At 29.0% G+C, this 21,912-nt stretch overlaps 1 protein-coding gene across 4 annotated transcripts in view; it reads left to right on the forward strand.

Annotated features, from left to right (window-relative positions):
* da (daughterless) overlaps positions 1 to 21,912 on the forward strand; it is a 189,331-nt gene that overhangs the window by 51,751 nt on the left and 115,668 nt on the right. Inside the window, exon 1 of one of the 4 annotated variants that reach the window (XM_067288400.1) lies at positions 8,429 to 8,940. The exons of the other annotated variants lie outside the window; for them this stretch is intronic. Coding sequence (XP_067144501.1) covers positions 8,800 to 8,940 — 141 coding nt within the window. The 5' untranslated portion in view covers positions 8,429 to 8,799. Of the gene's footprint in view, positions 1 to 8,428; positions 8,941 to 21,912 lie in introns of those variants that run through there. 4 annotated transcript variants of the gene reach the window in all.

Raw genomic sequence — 21,912 nt, forward strand, 5'->3', positions numbered from 1 at the left:
ACAATCTACAGAATGATTCTCTTCGGATTAGAATCTGGAGAGATCGGAGAATACGATATGGTCCCATGAACATCGTGGAGAAAGTTTGCAGGTGATGGTATCATGGTCTGAGGTGGCATTACGGGTAAAAGCCGCAGTGAGCTCCACGTTTTTACAAGAGGGTCGTTATTGCAAGAAGATACAGATACGATGTTTTGGAACTCTCTGTGAGACTTTCTGAGGTGCTGTGGTTACAGATTTTATTTTTGTGGACGATAATATGCGCATATAGGGCTGCATTCTTCAATGACTTTCATTAGAGTGAAAATATTCGTCGCATAGAATGTTTAGTATGCTATAGAGAGACAAGATGCAGCTGTCAGCTTCATCCAAAACAGTACTTCAGGAGCTTCAAGATTGATACTCTTGTTCAACAATGTAGTTTGCTCCTAACAGAGTAGATAAACAACGTATAATATATATATATATATATATATATATATATATTTTTTTTTGCTGCAATTTGAAAAAATTGTAGATCTGTAAATTTCCTTAATCTCAAGAACGGAGTTATATACATGAAAACTAAGACCATATATAGAAAGCTTGGGGGCAGGAGACCCCAAATAACTATATATGAACTTCCCGATGCAAACCGGAAGTCGCGTTATTTTAATTCAAAACTTTTCCTCTGAGAGCAGTTAATAGATGGCCGGCACGACTCTATTGTTAAAGGAAAAGTTTGATGGACAGTACTAAATTGAGGTGGAGAGCAAACATTGCAACCCGGCATTGTTACGATGTCTCAATAAATAATTGCTCTCTAATTATAATTTTGTTCCGTTTTCGGAAATAATCGTTTTTATTAGTTTTGTTCCATATGTGACATGATAATTAGGGTTTCTCAAACGGGATCTTGGGATCCCGGCTGCCTTTTAATTAATCCAGGAAATTCTCATTCCGGGAAATCCCGTAAATTTCTTAAAAGTTCACTCTTTTCTTATTTTGTGTTAAGGTTGAGGAAATTTTGCAAATGGAAAGTATAATTAACTCATAAACTATCAGAATACATTTGTACTTATTAATTTTAAGCCTGCTTATTCGTTTTTAAAATTTTTGCTTGTTATGACATCTCACAGATTGTCAATAATCAATATGTATTTGTGGCAGGACTGAAAATTCTTTATTTGGCAGAACCTGTAATATCTTGAATAATTGCGCCGATGCTGTCTTAATTTTAACTATTCTCAGTTGCTTCAGTAACTGCGTAACGCCAGGTTGTGCAAATTGGGCAAGGATAGAAACAAGTACTAAGTCTGCAATATGAAGTTTTTCTTCATAAATCAGATTATTAAAGCCAAACGAACTTCCGAATTATCGGGCTATCTAAAATAATATTTTGTATTATGTTTTATTTAAAAAACGAAAATTACCTTCTAACTTAGAAGTTTGATCGGAGTTCATTTTTTCTTTAAATTCAAAGGCATTTTTTTCTGTAAGCAGTTTCCAACAAACTTTAATAATTTTTTTCTATTTGTGAAAATTTCTACGTAATTCAAAGGTAATTTTAATTAATATATATTTTACATAGCATTATTAATATTATGATTTTGGAGGTTGCAGAACGTATTAAATTACTTCTAAAACTAAAAAATAATTATATCATTCGATTTCAAGATATTTTTTATATTTTAAAAATATATCCCGGGAAACAGGTCACTTTTTTCCTGGTATCCCAGGACAAGCAAAAGACCGGAAAATGAGAAACCCTAGCGGTTATATTCTTCCTATTTCAAATCAACGATATTTGAGTGGATTAAAATTACGAGGATCTCAGTTAAGTCTTAAGATACAGTCAAACTTCGGGTTTCGAACATTTTGAACTGATTTTTGCCCTGGTTGCCATACAATAACTCGGTTGCCGAACCAGCTACTCGGCAGATCCGGCCACCGATGGTCGTCAACTCCCTATATTTCCTATGTTAAAGAAAGTCCAATCAACGACAGGACTACCGATTCGGAAGTTAGTGACGCCGAGATCGCCTCGCGTTACGATACGAATAATCGATGACGTCGCTATTTAAATTACATTTCAATTCGCATGCGGGGAGATACTATTTCCGTGTTTGGTAAATGCCGCAGAATTTAAATCAAATTAATAAAAACTGCATTTATTGACGTTCGCGTAATATAAATGGCATCCAAGAAACTGTGTTTAAATATGCTTAAGTTAAATTAAATGACAAAAATTTATTAATATAATATTATATTCGTATATTATAATATTAGTATTTAATATTTATTAATACTAGGTAGCCAGTTAATTAAAACTAAAAATAATAATTAAATTTAAAATAAAATAATTAAAACTGGCCTTTACACTAAAATTAAAAATAAAATTAATTCATTAATTAATATTAAAATTGAAATTAAATCAATTGAAACATAATATTTGGGAAAGTGGATAAAGAACTTGTTGTCGGTCTTGATTGATTTCATGCAGGCAGTCATAGTTGAGTCTCTATTTATAACATTTCTTTGGTCTAAAGTGTTGGTTTCGGTTTCGGTTGGCAGTGACAGGACATTTTTGCTTTTAATACACACACACACTCAGTAGAATATAGATATAGGTAATATTTTATATTGCCTTTATTGGCATTTTATGCATGAAATACAGCTAAAAAGGTTTAAAAAAAGTTTTGTTTTGGGGGTCGGGAAAGATTAATCCATTTTATATTGTTTCTTATGGGAAAATTTGTTTCCGTGTTAGAACAAATCAGTTTTCGAACAACTTTTAGGAACGAATTAAGTTCGAAACTCGAGAGTTGACTGTATGTGAGATGTAAATGATTCACTGATGTATTAATCTATAAATATTGTGTATAGACAATATGTGCAGTATTATTATCCCGCCGGAAGTAAAAGTTTTCATGCAAAAATTGAATCTTACAAATTTTTAGACGATTATATACACTCAAAATACCCAGTAGAATCCCTTTAGTGTACTGGTAATTATTTTGGAACTCGCTTATACTGATAACATTAAGCGGAGTAAGTAAATAAAACTACATTTAAGAAAAAACTTTTATTCTATAGACTAGCATTAAAAGAATTAAAAGAGCGTTCTTAAACAATTAAAAAAAATATCTAGTTATACCTGACGGGGATCTATCAGTTTATTATCTAAAATATGTTTAAACAACCAAAACCCTAAAAGGAGGGTAATTTAAAAAATAAAAGTCACTTTTTGTATTAATGAAGAGAAACTGTAAATTAAAACAGAAATATACTGTAGTGTAACTTAATTGTTGTTTGTTAAGTTATGGCAACGCAACACTTGGGCGATCTGCCTAGGCCCTAGGGCAGGGGTGGCCAACTTTTGTGCACATAAGATCTACTTTTTATCGTAAAAATGTGTCGCGATCGACTTGTTGTCATAGGCATAGTCTAAGTGGGGAGGGGGAAGTGTGAAATACATACTACGTTTATACACTGTTTCAGTACGAAGTGCACTCACTGCTTATGAGTCGAGTCATAACTGCATGCATACAGTTGCGTTCGGTTGCAGATATAATACATTAAGTCAAGACATCGCTAGCGATCGACCAAAATTGGCTTGGCGATCGACTTGTTGGCCACCCCTCCCCTAGGGGATGCCTTCCGGGAGGTCTTTTTTAAGGGAAACTGGCCCCGATTTAGGCATTACAGACGTGGAGAAAACCCGGAAAACTCCACGTGGCCAGTCCGTCCGAGCGAGGCGAGAACCCACGACCGAACTCCTAGTGTTCAGGTACGAAGACCGTTAGCCACTAGTAGGCACGTAACTTAATTCTCTCTACCATTTATAATAAAGGACTGTTGAAAGGATCGGCTGTTGTAATTTTTAAATTACCCTCTTTTTTAGGGTTTATTTTTAATACATTTTTTAGATAATTAAAAATTATATAATTTGAAGTGTTTATTAGTTGATATTAATTAATATGTAGTTCATTCAGTATTGTTTTAATGCTACAGCCCTCAATAACAATCAGTATATAAAGTGCACTAAGAAATGCCATCAATTTAAACTACTTTATTGGTAACAAAAAAATAACGATTAAAATGTTTAACGTTCGAAGCACTGGTTAGAACTGATAGCATACATTCGTTATAAATCACATATTGAGACTGATATAAAAAAAGAGCTTAAAAATGCTTATTTACCCAAAGATGACAACAATAAAAGATTTCTGATTACAATAAGCGAAGTTTTATAAGTTTCTTATGTTTTGAGACTTGTTAATTTTGATATCAAACGACTGACAACAGTGTTCGTGATTATACTAAGAATAGTCTAATACAATTAAATAAATCTTATCATTATTGTATTATCTACAGGTATAATTTAGCCAATATCAGTCAGTCATAAAATAATGATAAGTGAATTTATCATTCTGTTTAATCGTTGATTGAATATAGTCTGAATTTGTTTTGGTTTTTCTCCACACATTGATCGATCATCAGAACAAAATATGTTGAATTTGCTTTGACTGAGAATAAAATTTCATCGCGGAAATCAATATTCTTATGTATATATTTACTTCTAAATTTTGTTCTTTGATTTATTTCTTTAATAAATAGAATCTTTCTTTGTAATTCTTGAACTATAGCACCACTTTACACACTTATCATACATTCTTTTCACATACTGTAAATCTTGTAACTATATGTCATACTCTTCCAACTTATAAATTAATGTATGTAATTGAAGTTACTACATACATTTAATAATTCAAGGATTTTTCACTCTAGTGATTCTTTTCTTAGTTCTGTTTTGATATAAACTTATATATATATATATTATGTATAATATTAGTATTATATATAATATATATATAGAATTTTTCTGAATTTATATATTCAGAAAACTTCTTATTTCTAACAAAATTTATATCAAGAAAAAAAAAATTGTATTAAAAAATAAATATATTTTATGAATATGATTTGCTTTTTTTATATAACTTTAAAAAAAGTAATTTTTTCAGAAATTATCATTTCTGATCGTTTTCATCCCATTCCGTGATTACAAGAACTTTTACTTTAAATTCTGAATTACAATGAATTTCACCAAATCTACATATTCTCTGAACAGTTAGTTTTTCTCTGCCTTATAAGTAATGTTTGTCAGCAAATCTACGATTCTTAATTTGATTTTTTAGTTTACCATTATTTTTTTCAACAGAAAATTATTAATAAACAAAGTTTGACGTTGATGATGAAATTTATTATACGGTACTTATTCTATAGAAATGAACTAATGTATTAAAAATTAGGTTGTAAAATAACTGAATGTCAATATTTTCGGCTCTATATGTATTTTTATTAATTTTAATTGGAATTTATTGAGTAAAATTGCAATAAAATATCTTTAATTAATGTTTCCAACCTGTAAGTCCTTTCGATATAAACTACACTCGAGTGTGGCTTCTCGAAAGAAAGAACTTACAAATAGGCTAAAAAGAAGATTAAAAAAGGGGGGGGAAATAAGTGAAAAATTGCAATAACATACTTCATTACTTAACATTATTTAAGTCTTTTAAGTTAATTCATTAGTTTAAATGTTAAAACTTGTCAGAGTTTCGTCTTAAGTTTTACTACGTCAGAAGTTTTCGGGAAATAAGAATTGTGTATATTGTTTGTTTTATGACGACAATGGAAAGTCGTCAGATTCGATAGTTTAATGCAATATATAAAATATTATGATACTAAAAGTATCAGTTTTAAATAGTATAATTTAAAAATCTCTCTTCAATTATTTTACAAAATATATAAAAGACGATAATCTATAGCGGTCGACATATATCTACAGTTAGGTAAATGATCTTAAGTCGACACGTAGATTTTGAACTATAATGTAATAAAGCTTTTGCCGTTTCAGTAAGCCTGTCAGAAGTACAGTATTTCATGTATATCTAAGCGACTGTTGCGCATGCTCGACGAACCGACGGGACAAATATTTATTTATTTAATAAAGATAATGATTAGAGCTAATATTTTGATAAATTCAATATATATGTATAATAGAAAATTCTGAGTACATATATAGCCTTTTAATATATTTTAGATAGATGTTATTTTTTATTCGTAAATATTTCTGCAATAAAATTACTGTAATAAAAACAGAAAACTATTTCAGTATAATAAGTAAATTTATTATTCGAAATAAATTTTATTTGGTTGAAATTAAATTATTAAAAACATTCAACCGTAACATCATCAATCTTTATTATATATATTTATCAATTTGAATGGAAAATGACCACATGGTAAATTTAAAAAAGGAAAAAAATCTTTGTAAGTGAACAAGAACTCATTAGTATTCAGATATACATGTATGTTTTTATAAGTAAAGCATGTGCAAATACTTTCTTTTGCATTTTATTTTGAGGAGCAACTGCATTTATTTTGAAACAAAATATCACTTCAACAACTGATATATGATCTTGTCAATGCTAGCAATCTCAACTTTATGTAACAAGAGTTATATGTTTTGACTTAATTACATTCTGAAAAGAATTGTAACTGAAATAAGACATATCTAATTCATGAAGATGAGTTCTCATTTATTTAAAGTTTGTGAAAAACAATATTTGCTAAGATATTAGCAAAAAGAAGCATTATGTAACAATAACAAAAAAGTGCTTGTGAAACAACAGCTGCTTCTTAGTAAGTCTGGGTACATCAATCAGTAAGATATTGTATAGATGTCATCTGTCTCTTGATTTTGGCCTTTTAAAGCGTTTTTGACAGAAGCTAGGAATGAAATCTCCTATAGTTGTATGATTAAAAAAAATCATAAATGGACTCTTTAAACAATCTTACAATATAATTGAAAATTTTTCTTTGTAGAATTCTAACTATCATCACAATCTTGCTGTTATCTTTCTCTACTTTAAAATTGATGGGATAGCTGTTAAGTAATTTTTCTCAAATGAATTAAATTAGAATTGTTTTGTTTAAAAGGATTATTGTATAAAATTCACTTAACTTTTTATTTGTTTTTCTTATTAAATCAAAGCACTTTGAATTTGCCAAGTATACATTTACTTGTTAAAATAATTTAACTTACAAGTTAGTACCTTTAAGCGACGACATTTTGAAGTAAAGATGGATCAGATATAAATTTTATCCATATATGACTGATTTTAAAATATTTTCCGGCAATAATAATATCTATAAACAAGCCATTCTTAGAACATATTAAGATAGTATATTATTATTATTATTTTTGTCCGGATATGTTTATCCTTCTAGGAAGGACTCTAAATGTAGTTTCTCATTCCACAGTCGAAAAAGCTCAAATCTTATTGTATAAATTCAGTAAACTTCGAAATAAAGATTGGTAGTTAGAATAAACACCGCCAACTCCATAAACTCAGGTCGCCTTACTTAAATATACAAATAACTGGAAGTAACAGTTCATTGGACGATTCAACTTTTATTCCCGGGGAGAGAGTAGGGGAGATTGTGTATTTTTCCCGTCTTTTTTAGTCTCATATCTCCCTTCTGGATTTGCAGACTGCTTGGCCACGCTAGCGTATTTTGACTACGATTGTGTGACTGTTCCTTGTAATTAGATACTTCAAAATGTCTTTATCACTGGTGCGTGGATTTGATTTCAGTCAAGACAAGGTTTTCCAAGCATATTTCGATAATTTTTCAAACCTCATCGGTTAAAGAGAGAAACTAGATATAAACTTTTTTCTCTTCACACTTTTTAAAGTTACTAAAAAAACAATGTCGAGTTTTAGGATTTACTCGTTTTAACTGATTTAAATTAATTACAAATAATAAAATATTTTTACTTGTATGAAAATAATGTTTTAATTATTTTTAAATAAAAAGTTTATAAATATTTTAATATGTAACCTGTTCAGACACCGTTAAAATATGTTTATAAATATGCCAGTCCGTTGTATTAATTAATTATATCTGATTTTAACGTAATCGCATTGAGGTATAATATCCTTTATCTGTGTATTATCAAAGATGGATTTCCATTTTCGACTTAAATGACATCTCGACAATAGGAATTTTATTGCCTGTTGTCGGAAACTAGCAGTTTAGTTTACCGCTAAACAAGACCAACGATTAAGCTTAATTAAACAGCGTTGGACTGAACTGCGCGCATTTCCACGCCAGTTGTTTTCGATAATCAGTGACTAGTGAAGCGAACAGAAGAGAAAGTGGGTATAAGTGAACCAAATAATTTTTGTCTCTGGTTTTTCTTCTCTCTCCGTCCAGCTTGACGTATTTTCGATATCTAAATAAACAGCGATAGATATTTTTCATTTTACAATCCTCTTATTATGGAACTTTATTATCCCGAATACTATTTATTGTTTATAATTATTTTCCTTGTTCAAACTCGTGTTTGGGTTAGTTTGTTAATTGTATCGCTTGCGGTCTACTTTTTAAACTAACAAATTTAAACGATATTTTTATTATTAGAACATTATTATATAATTTCAATTTAATGTAATTCTGAAATGTAGGCGAAAGAACATTCGTATAGGTTGAGTTTTGCGTGACACTATTTTGGGATACGCGTAACAAAGTCAGTCCCCTCCTAGAACTTCCTACTCCCCGGATCGAGCAGTATGGAACGAACCGAGTTTCTGGCGTCCTCTTCTCCTATCTCGTCTATCTTGTGTTTTGTTGCAGTTGTAGGTCATACTCACATGGTGTGGGGTAATGTGTTGCTGAGATCTCTGTCAAACTGGATGCTTTTCCACACTTGGTGGACGTATTATAACGATCTAAGACGGATGGACATTGGATATGTTTGCGTTGGAAAGTGGTCTTGTGTCATCTGGTTATAACCATTTGAATGGGGCACCCGTCGGTACCAATGGTGTTAACACTGTCGGTAGTGGTGCTACCAGGACGTGCAACAATGCTTCGACGTATTGGTCCAGTCAGGTATGATTGCTAATAATTTTGTGTTAACATATCTTCGTGTAGTACAGTACTTGTGTTATCTAAGATGTTGTAACTATATTATTAAAACTTTATAATAGCTTTTAAAACTTGCATTTGAAAGTGTGTCACAACAGGTGGTAAATTGGAAATTCATCATGTTCCTGAATTATTGTTAATTTTTTATGCGTATGACTTTTTATAACATTTTTTACAGGATTGACTTAATCACGTTTATAATAATACTGAAAAGTGATAAATAAGATAACGTCTGTTTACTTCCCCTATCGACTTATCTAATTTTTAAAATGTTTAAGAAGAAAAACTTACTTGATAAATAAATCTGGTTTACTTGTTAATTTAATTTAATTTTTTTAAAATTTATGACTGCTATATTTGAAATCAGTTATTTGTTGCTTCTGTTTTTAATTTGAACATATGAATAAATAAATTATCTTCATTCAGTTAAGTATATATTCCAAATTATTTTATAAAATAGTACTATTTGTTGAACTTTGTCAACATATTTTGCTTATAAAGTTTTTGGTTTTAATTTAAAAAATTTATTGTCGATTTAAGTTTCTTAATAGTAAACATATCATTATAATTACTTCAATGTAATCGTGAAATTAATAAACTTTTTCTACTTTATCTTTTTTTTTTTCCGAGTACAACACATCCAGTATGTACGGTACTAGAAAGAGTAGCAATAATTTTTCTTAATAATTTGTCAGAATTTGGTGGGAAGTGATGGATGTCTAGATTTTAAAGTGACCTGAATCCATAACAAACTTTAGAGGCAGGACAAATCCTACTTTAAGACTCTGACATTTTGGAAACAGCTGACTTGTGAATCTTGTGTAATCAAGCTTACCTAACTCTCTTCTGTTCAAAAATAGTGATGTCAGTTAAAGCTTCTTTCAGTTATGGAATTTTCTTTTATTTTCTGTAACATTAAAATTAAATAGCTATTGAAAAATGTTTTTCTGTAAGCTGTAGTGTAAACCAACAATGATATGTGAACCAAATGGAAGAGAGTAGAACTTCACTGACTGTATGAATTATGAAACAAAAGCTGGTATCCATTTGGGCAAAAAGTTTTCTAAAGTTAAACTGTATCACAGAACCATTGATGTCTATGTGATGGTTTAACAGTTTGTACTGTTTCAACTATGGTATCACATGATTGAAAAATAAAAGTCTTGTGTTTTCACATTTTGAGAGCTGTTGAAACTTCCTAAAACATTGGCAAAAATCCAAATTTTAGAAAGACGTTTTTCTGCTTTAAAATAAAGAGACTTACATTTTAATCATAGTTTAAATTAAAAAAAGTGCATCTATTAAATTTTATAGATATAACTATCCAGTTTTTATTTTGTGTCGTATTAAGTTTTCAATAGTGAATTTTATTGGAAATACGCCTGTTAGATATTTGAGTAATTTAATATAATTTATGAAAATGTCATTTGTCGAGAGTTTACTAATACCTATATAAAGGTTTTAACATAGTTATATGAAATTATTAACAATAGGATTCTTTATACTTATTTTATGTAATTAAACAAAATCCAGAATTATTTATAGTTTCACATTTACGTAGATTTTTGACTTTGATAATTTTGTTGTAAAGTTAAAAGATTAGATAAATCTATTTAATTTTATTAAATAGATATAGAATTATTTATTATATATATAGCTTATGTAGATATTAAAACTAATTGATTAAATAGAATTATCTAATTCTTTATTTATCAAGTTATAAAATACATTTCTAATTAAATTAAGAAAGGTCCATTTTAATATTTAAAATTATTGATAAAAGCTAGTGAAAAAAATTAAGTGAAGATTTCGTGTAATTTATATTATTATTCGTAATCTCTCTTCGTCTTAACTTTTAGTGTTATACTTATATCATTCAATTTTTTTACTTTTTATGACTGAAGACAGAAAAATCTGAATTGTTTTTTAAAAATATTAGTAAACTTTATGCAATTTTTAAGATATTTTATCACATGAAAATTGTTTAACACTAGCATAGATTTTTGTTTTTTTAAAGTTTATTTATTGTTATAAATAAAATTTTTTATTCCAAATTCATTTATTTTTTTAAATAATATTTTATATAAGTTTTAAAAAATTGTATATAAAAATACAATTTTTTAAAACTTTATCTGCTTAATATTGTTATGCTGAAATATTTTTCAAAAGTAAATGTGATAATTATAAATAATATAGATTGTCTCAGATATTATAAATTATCAAGTTAACTTAAAAAGTTAAAGATTCACATAATTAACAATTGTATGATATTGTTTATAAAAATGTATTTTTAGTTTGTAAATGCTAATTTTTTATAGTATATATAAATCCATATTTTAAAAGTTTTGAAGTTTTTAGAGTTATCATTCAATAATAATAGAAGCACTGGATGTCCAATATTTTCCTTTTAGACGTATTCAATACGATTGTGGATTTCAGAATTCACGAAGCAATCTGCAGGTGCAGTTTTGTATCCCACCATTTCATATTATAAAGAGTTGTGGTTGAGATTTGTAAACTTTGGTCTTTTTCTGCTTTAGGCTGAAAACCTGTTGAAACATACCGCGTTTTGAGATCGCAGGTGGCTGAAAAATACTGCAGTTGATATTTAGACCGATTGGGTTTTGAAATGCTTTTGTTCGATTTTGCAAATAGCAGTAGCCGGATAAAAGAAGTGCATTGAGGTCATTAGATATAACACGCAGGTGTGAGTACCAATGAAATAAAGCAGAACCATATTAAAAAATTAAGGATTAAATTTGACCTTGATTTTTAGTTACCATTCATTGCCTTATTGTCTTGATAATACACTTATTTTATCTTTAAAATTTTCTCGTTCGTATTTCAAATCAATTGACTTTCGCATCAATCCACTGATAATTGAGTTGACTATATAAATCTAGTGTAGAGATATTTAAGCATTTTTTTTTATAAGTATGGATTTATTAATTTTTTTATTGCTGTACACATGTATTTATATTATTTATTGTTATATAAATATGTAACTTGTCTTTACACTATCGATCGAAGATCGTAACTTAGTTTATGTTCCGATGGATTATATCTCGTCAGATTATAATCCTTTGAATGATACCAGTTTACATCGTACCAATAATAATAATTATTATTTATTATAGGCTATATATGTCTTATCTGCGATTTTAATCTATATTAGGACGAGATTGTTATATATATAACAACAAAAATCGAAAATTCTTTTAATGGAAACTTTTAATACACACTAAATATAAATATATGTAAATGATATATTTAATATAATTTTCGCATATTTTATATATGTTAACTGTGGAGAAAGAATAGTATAAGACTATTAAGCGATCGTTGTATTTTTTTTAAACAAAAGTAAAAACATATTTTAGTTGAATTTTTATTTTGTAAAGTCTGTTCGAATGTTTTATATTTGTATAAAGTTTTTAAATTCTAATTTGGAAGTTTTATGATTATTTAATATAACTTTAATTTGGAAACACATTCACTAAGTTTATATTTTTGATGTTTTATTATTAGTTAGATGTTTAAAAACGAGTATATTTTGATATACTTAGAAAAACTATTGTACTCTTGTTATACAGTATGTTGTTATAAAGATGTTTAGATATTTTGTTACCTGTTGATGTGTTCGTAACATATGTTTCTCGTGACCATGTGTTTCATGTGGTTAGTATAATGCAGGTGTATTTGGTTATAACTTGATGACGGACTAACTTCGCTACTGTTCGGCCATCTACCTACCCTGAGGTGCTGCTATTTTTTTTTTTTTTTTTTTGTTCTTTTTTAGCCTCATCGAACTGGTTGGAGTTGTTGATCTCATGCCGTTGAATATTAACGGGTTTTGCTATTTCGCAAATTTTCAATGCCGCGATGACCTAGTATGAAGGATATGTATTTAAAAAAATTGTTCGTTTGCCAGCTGGACTTTACATCTACCAGAGTTCTGGTTATTGCACTGGTTTATTTTTCTATAAGAGAATGACGAAATTTCGACATTTAAAAAGAAATTTTAAAAAGTTAAAATTGTAATTTAAAAAAATACGACAGTAGGAAATAAAAAGGATTATTGTTATTATTTATAAATAATCGAATAGATAAAATGCAAGATATAACTAATAACAACATAAGATACATTAAAAATGAAATTACATACACACATAAAATGTGATATGCAAGCAAAATTTGATTTAAAAAAATTCTTAATCATTTTCTTTGTTGAAACATTTTATTTTAATCCATTTAATTTTTAATTTACATACGATATCAAATATAATAAAACAAATTAAATATACTTAAATGACGTTGTAATATTTGCAAAACGTATAGAAAAGATTAAATTGTGATGAATATTTATAGATGTGTAGATTGTATTCTTAAATTTATGAAATATTAAATTTAAAAGATTTATGAAGTTAAATATAAAAAAAAAATACATTTAAAATCATCTGATTTGACTAGATGAGTCGAATTTGTAAATATTTGTCTTTTTGCTATAATAACTTCGTTAAAGACGCAAGTATGTGGTCTTTATTTTTTTGTTTGGTGAAAACGATCGTTTGTCTACTTCGGAGACATACCAAAGAAGTTTGGGTTGGCGACCCGTATCCGGATGACTCCACCTGACTCTCACTTTGACGTCAACGACACTGTCGGTATTAAATGTGGCCATATTGCAGAATCCTTTCGACCAGTGACCAGGTGCATGCTAGCAACACCACCTGTTTGGCCAAAGGGGAGCAGCTGGAAGCTGCTGCCAATGCCCATGGGGATTGCATACACTTCCTGCGTTGACTACCCGACCTACCTGGTTAGTTTTTACTTCAGTATTTTTTATCCGATCAAGTTTTTTTTGTCGTTCTTCTGGTTTATATTCTTTGCAGGAATGGAGTTGTCTGCATTATATATAAAATCATTGTACCGGATTTTTATTTTTAAAATTAAATTACATTTGTAAAATGATCGAACTTGTAATTAAATTTTCACGAATGTTTAGTCAATTAATGAAAACATAGGGAACATTTATAAAAGTATTCACATTTTCATTTTTAAACTTTTTCAGTTATGAAGATGACAGTACAGATTATTTTATTTTTTGAATTTTGAATATTAAATCATTGTTCACCGAGTTTTAAACACTGAAGAGTATTAATATCAGATAGCCTTAATAAAATGCGGACGTCAATAAATAACTGCAATCACTTTCTTTAATAGCTTGCATGAATAAATGACGTCCACGATCATTTATTCATTCGTTTATCGGTTTAAAACCAATTTCTTTTGTCTCAACTATTCTGCGAATCATCGAAGATTATTGGCGCCCTGCCATTAAGACCTTTTGATAAATTAGTATTTTTGAAAGTTGGACCTGTTTGCATGATGTGATCGCATAATATTGATTAATACTAATAGATTGTTTTAAAACTTTTGCGATTATCTAATTAATATATCAGGATTACCAAAAGGAGTAGATAATGAAAACAAATTATATACATATATGTATTTTCTTTAATTTGTAAATTATAAATAATGGAATAAGTAGTTGATAGACTCAAATCCATATATAGTTGTTTATTTTAATTAGTTTTCTTGAATTATTATCTTTACTAAATCACAAATAATTCTTAGAAACAACCGTTTATGTGATGTTTGCATGATTTTTAATGTTAAAAAGTTAACTTTGAAATACAGAATTTAATTTAATAAAAAAAATTATATACATTTAATTAATATAATTTTGTATACTACATTAATGATACTTTATGAAAAGTTAATTACACGATAAATGTAGCAAATTAAAAGAATTCCGCTTAATATAACAGCATAAATAAACGATACCAAACTATTAATTATAGATTTCCCAATAACTCGCTGTTTATTTAGTTTTCATTTATATTAAAAATCCAAACAACAGTTACTTAAGTAATTCTAAAAGTGTGGATTTGTTTGCAGATTATTATTTGAGCAAGAAAAATCGGGTAAATTATTTCGAATACTATAGTTTACTGTGTTGAGAAGCGAGTGCATACAGGTGGCGCTAGTAGAATAAATGACATGCACGTGCATTCTGTTGACATCTGTAGGTTGATGTTGTAAAGCACATTTCACAGAAATGTTAGTTGGGAGTTTAAAGGAAAACGAGGTCAGGTTTTAACTCCACCTTTTTTCTAGTACTTTTGAGCTTTGTCTTTGCCTACGTGTACTTCGATTGAAAGAGAGAGGCGGTGTTAGGTGATAATATTTAACGCCTTCAATTGTCATTTATTAAATGGCAGATGTAGAAGAGCAAAATTTTCAGATAACCTTTCAGTTATTTTCAAAAGAAAAGCAAAAAAAGAAACTTTTAACTAATGATATATTTTGTTGTTTTAATAATTGAGTTATTAAACTAAAATTTAAACAAAGAAAATTGAATACATGAACTATAAACGGAATCTAAAAGTTTGACTTAAGAACAACCAAATTTAAAAAAAAATATTTATGTGTATATAACTATAATACGTTATAATATAAATAATATAACAACGTGAACAAAAGTTATAACTTACATTTCTAATTTTCATTACAAAGATAATACACAGTATTAATTTTTTTTTAAACTTACTTTTACAACTGTTCAGAATTAATATAAAATTAACCACGTCCTATTTACGTATTTTGAAGGAATGCTGTACAGCTCAAAGATGCAAATTTATTTTATTCTTATCAAACGTTTTTCGAGATACTTCACATCTCATCGTTATATCGATCTCATCGTTATATCGAACATTTAACGATAAACTGTTTTGAAAACAGAACGTCTTAAATTCAAATAATTGTAACAGATTCGAACATAGATCTTGTTTCATGTTGGAACTTTGAAACAGTTTATCTTTAAGTGCACGATGTGACGATGAGATGTGAAATCTTGAAAAACGTTTAATGGAAATAAAATACACTTGACTCCTTGAATTGTAATAGCATTTCTTCAAAAAAATATAAATGATGGAGTTAATAGTTGAAAGAAAGTTCTATTTAGAATTAAAGTTTTAAATGCTAATAATATAATTAATAACTTGGGCGTATTAGCTAAAATAAATGTGGGTAGTTTTTCTTACATTAAACATGCATTTTCCATAAAAATAAATAAATTATCTGATTTACGTTATAACAGTATAATTCAGATTCTTATGCATATTTTATATCTAAAAGTGATCAAAATATTTTTAGATATAATTGCAGATTAATGATTATTATTATTATTATTTTAATTCATAAATATCTGAAATACCATGCTATTTTTATATTATTTAAAAAGGTTTTAAGTTTTTTTTTATATTAAAATGAAACAAAATGAAAGAATATTTGAAAAAAAATTGACATCAAAAATTTTAGATTTATGATTTATAGTGTGTCTACTAAATTATGTAGAGTGTGTATAAAATATATAGCCAAAGTTGGCAGAGGTATTCTAAATTTAAAAACAAAGGGAAAATCTCTAGTCACTTTGGGTCTAAAAGTCTCTCATATACAATAAATATTTTTTCATTAAAAATGGTGAGGTGTAATGCAAGTATTTTTGGTAAAAAAAGATGATGATAAATAATTATTAATAGAGTATATTTTTAAATGTTCGAAATAAGAATATTTTTAAAATACATATATGAAACACTAATACATTACAGTACAAAAAGTAAAAATGCAGTATGTTGCAATACTGTGTATAATTTCTTTTTCAGAACAAGATCTTAAGAAATAATACTGTACTGTCAAATTGTGCATGTTTAGCCAGTCTTTGCAAATATCACTACACATTTTATTTGCCCTAATTTCTGAATGTTAGTCTTCACTTTTTCTTTCAATAATATATAAGTTGTTATTAACATATGATTCAAAAAATAGAACTAATAAAATTAGATTAGATCTAAGACCAAGGCTATTGATGGTGGAGCTGGAGATTCTTTCCTGGGTCATGAGAAAATTTAAATGCCCACAGTGGTTCCTATCCCTATAAATTAATGTTTTTGCTAACAGAAAGTAAAATTTTTAAGACTGCTTTTTCTTAATAAAGAAACATTTAACATTTGTTCAGAACAAAAAAAAAAATGACAAAAGGCCTATTCTAACCCTGAGTCTCGTACAAACTCTCAGTGGTTCTGTCTAAAACAATTATGGTACTACTATAAAAGCTTGAAGTACTTACATAAGCACATAAGCAAAGTCAAACACTCAAACCATCACAAATTATAATTGTTTAAGACAATTATATTAACAATAGTAACTATGCAATGAATTTGTAATATACTGTTATGATTTTTCACAGTCATTGAAGACATTATTTGTAAAAGATATTCACTAATGTATTAAATCATTTGAATCTAAAACTAAAACATTGTCACACACTATTGCTTATTTACTTGGAATTATTCATTTTATGTTTATATATATCTATTCTATACTACTTGGAATTATTCATTTTGTGTTTATACATATCTATTCTATACACTATATATAGTATAAAATACTTAGCTTAAATCATCATGAAATTTTTGAAGAAGTAGACAAATTCCATGGAGGAACTGAGTGAAGCTGTCAGTATATATATATAAACACAACTTAACCTGAAGTGTTTTCATTTATCTTTAGAAGGTGTTACAAATAGTAGTATAGATCTGTGTGTGTGTGTAAAACAGTCAGATGAAATGATCAGGATTGCAGTTGGCTGCAGTTTGTACTTTAGTCAACCCATTCCATTAACCTCTGGAAATTGCTAATTTTGAAGTTGCGAAGTTTGGTCTTGATACTGTCCTTCAAATTCTTTACGAATCCTGGTTCCTAACCAATTTGATAAACATTTGGAATGTTGGCTGTACAGGAGATATATTGAATTCCATAGGGTTGCATTTATGTATTTTGTAAGAGAAGAGAGAAAACAGGAGGAGAGGGAAAACCAAATTAATCAGTCACACACCTACAGCAGTACTCTCCTTGTTTTTCCTCTAGTTGTGTTCATGCAAAAATGGGAAGGAAAAGTACAATTAATTTTATAATGAAATGAAATTAAAAAAAAAATGAAACTGTTCTATTAACATCTTTCTCTTATTTATGGCCTTCCTGTGATTTTTTAAAGCTTCTCAGGCCATTTTCTTTGCATTCAACAGATTGCCTGCATGCTCTATCATTGCCATTTTATTGATGATGTTGTGCTGAAGTGAGGCTGCTGAACTATACTGTGCATGCACAAACTCAGGAGAGGATATATGAGAAAGATCGACAGGTTGAACTTTCAAGGATGAGAAAGATTTGCATTACGCACGAGAATTCCATTTTCTTCTTCTGCATAAATAGCATTGCAAGTGCAAACTTTGATTCCAAAAGTTTTCTTTTGCTTGTTTTTCGTCTTCTCTCGTCTCCATAAATGCAACTTAATAGTTCAACTTGGCAGTGTCCTTCTGGCCAGAAGACATTCTTGGTCAGGATAGTATTTCTTCAGGAAAGGGACCTTTTAAATGCATTTGTTGCCATACATGTATTTGGTGATGGAGAGTCATGATGGAGCAATGAAGAAATGTCCTATTACCTGTGATTGCTAGCCAAACCAGAAGTGTTGTTTGAATTTGATATTAGGATCCACATCTAGCCATTCTTTGCTGAGATAGTAATTCTCATTAACACATTTACTTCTATCAGAAGTGAAATAGTATTTGTTGTCCATAACCACATTAAGTTTGTTTGACAACTTTCAGACTCTGTCATGCAGCTTCCACAAAAGGGTTTTTGAGTAGAATTCAACTATTGAAAATAGAACAGTTGTTTGTTTGGAAAAAAAATCAGGCAATATACTCATATGTGTTGATATGTTTATGGTACTGAGTGTAATGGAATTTGAGATTGTATTAGATTAGATAATAGATATCATCATTCTAAAATATACTAGGAAGAACATAGTAGTTTAAAAGATGACAATCATCTTTTAAACTACTATGTTTTAACTAGTATGTTTTTTATCACTTTTATGATTAGAGTTTAAATTAGTTGTTTAAATCTATACAACTTATTTTCATTAAATTATACTTTATATGTTGTAAAATATTACATAAGCATATTTTATTGATACTGTTGTTAATATTTTATTAAAACAGTGATAATCAAATACATATGATACAACTAAATTAAAAAATAAAACCCTCTGAGATTTATATGTACTGTACATGTTTGTATTAATAATTTTCTAAAATAAAAAAATTTACAGTTAAAAAACTTGCATAGAAATTTAGATGTTTAGCTGAAAACCTTTAATTGATAAAATGAAATTACTTACATCTTACATAATTATTTCTTTGTATTATTTTAATTTTTCATATATCTTGAAGTTATTGCTAGCAATGCTCTAGGCTGTGCGGCCGCGCGCTGCTCAAATTGTTGCCGCGCACGAAAATTTATGTGCCACGCAGGCAAGCACGCACACTGATTTCAATTATTGTTTACTTATTTCTTGCTCTGTCTGCAACATGATTATATCTTTTGTCAATGATTAAATCATTGACAAAAGATAATATTTTTTATGAAAATATGTTTTAAAATGAATTTTAATCTCTACTTTATAATTAATTATTTTTTTTAATTTTTATAGGAAAAAATAAGATTATATATATATATATATATGCATATGCTCAGAAAAATTTTTTGCTCAGAATCTGCTCAGCAAAAATTTTTTTTGCTCAGAGAAGTATATGTTCTGCCCATCTACAATAAAAACTAGAGGGAACAGTGATTACTAGATATAAACTGATGGCATACACATTTGGCAAAGAAAGGATTTGAATTGTTTATTTAAAAGTATAATTGCATTATTATTATGTTGCAAATGTGATGCTCAGCTGATACTGGTGTCAAGTGCTATGCCGGACTAATACTAACCAGTGTTACATTAAGCTTCTGTATTATTGGTATTTGTGTCAACATCTAGTAGAAACTTCCTAACAATGTGACATGTGTTCAATATTGCAGCTTTCTGTAGTGTCATGTTTTTGTTTTTATTAAGGTTTACTGGTTTCTAGACTTTCGTGTAATGTATTTGGTATAAAAGAGGACAATAGGTACAATAAATACCTTATCCATCCTTCATATTTGTCTTGTTTCATGAGCAAATGGAGTGTACTTATTTTTTCAGTATGAGCTTTTTTAAAGTTATGAGTGTTTGGATGAGAAATGACATGATTGGCCACCTAATTCGATACTTGGAATGGATGAATGTTTTATTGGAAGGAAAAATAGAGGGCAAAAGGGGACGTGGAAGACCCAGAGTGGAATATCTAGATGAGTTATTACAGAAAAGGTCTTACCATCAGATAAATCAGCTAGCTAAGCGAAGAGAGAAGCTATAATACTGCACACATCCATGTTTTCCCACCAATCATTGGTTGAGGAGAGAGAGAGAGTGTGTGTTTGTATTTGGAAAAGAGATGTCTATTATATAAATGATCTTATTGTATTTATCAATGAGAGTGATGTCAGGTCTATTTTGATGAATTGTTTTACCTGTCATTATGGCTCTGTCATAGTATATTTTGTGTGTGTCATATTCTAATACTACCTATGGAGTATTTGTAGTATGGTACCTGAATGTTTAATAATCTGTGTTTGTGTGCAAGCTCTTGGTGTATTATTATATTTGCTATTTGATTATGCCTACGTAAATAGTCTGTTTGTATTAAAAGCTTGCAACCAGAAGTTATATGTTGTATTGTTTCTGGCATAATGTGGCATTTTCTGCATGAGTCATTTGTGAATATTGTATCCTTCAAGATGTATTTTTTGTAGTTTTTAGTTTTTATGACCTGATATTGAATGGCAACCATAAACCCCTCAGTCTCTCCAAACAGACAACCCCTAGTCAACCAAGCAGTTTGATGCAATTTTGTCAACATAGTCCTGAGCTAGGTTGTAGACATACCTGCCATGAAGTGCCTTTTGGGCCCATGACTTCTTAGAGGTGTCTATGTTATTTATGTGTTGAGATATGTCCAGGTGCTCAGAGTATAAGTTTAAAGGTGTGTGGTTACTGTCTGTCAGAGTTATTGCTTGCTGTTTCTTGTTTGTTGTGGGAAATATCCTGCAGTGTCAGAATTTGTTTGTAGTGCAGGTTAACTATATTAGTAAGGCCACAGCCACCTTTATTAGAAAGAGTTACCGTATTTTACGGACTATAAGACGCATTTTTTCTTCGAAAAATTGCCTCCAAAATTCAGGTGTGTCTTATAGTCTGTAGCGTCTTATAGGTATTTTTTTTAAAAATTGCTTAAAAATTAAGGTGCGTCTTATAGTTTGTAGCGTCTTATAGTTCGTAAAATACGGTAAGTCTTTCTACAGACTATTTTGGGTGATATTGTTTATGTTTAGTAAGTGTTGTTCTTGTTTTTCTTTGGAGTTGCTCGAGATCTGTGCATGTCCAGTGTATAATTCCAAAAGAATATGTGGGTACTGGAACGACATATGTGTTAATTGCTTTAACTGTGTGTTTTGCATTTAGGTGTGTTCTTAGTACTGCATGTAATTTGTTCTGGTAATGTGGAATCTCACTTAACGAGCATAATTCGTTCCAGAGTCTTACTTGTAATGCAAAATACTTGTTAAGCAAAACAATTTTTCCCATAGAAATTAAAGTAAAATATGATAATGCATTCCATGCCAAAAAATGCTCAAATGTTTTATATATAACGTTTATTCAAAAAAAATTGTACGATATACACTGTTAAGGAGCATGAATCATCATCATCATTTCTTTTATGGTTTGTTCCTGGAATTCTCATTCCAGGAGTGAACCATCCTGGAATGAGAATTTGATTTGCAGAAAAAAAAATCACAGCTAATATGTTTGATAAACACTCCAAACGATATGCCAAATTCTTGGGTTATGTAAATTCTATAATTAAATATTAGAACTTA

The sequence above is a fragment of the Centruroides vittatus genome, unplaced genomic scaffold (genome assembly GCF_030686945.1).
Source record: "Centruroides vittatus isolate TY-2023 unplaced genomic scaffold, ASM3068694v2 scaffold_861, whole genome shotgun sequence".
NCBI lineage: Eukaryota > Metazoa > Arthropoda > Arachnida > Scorpiones > Buthidae > Centruroides > Centruroides vittatus.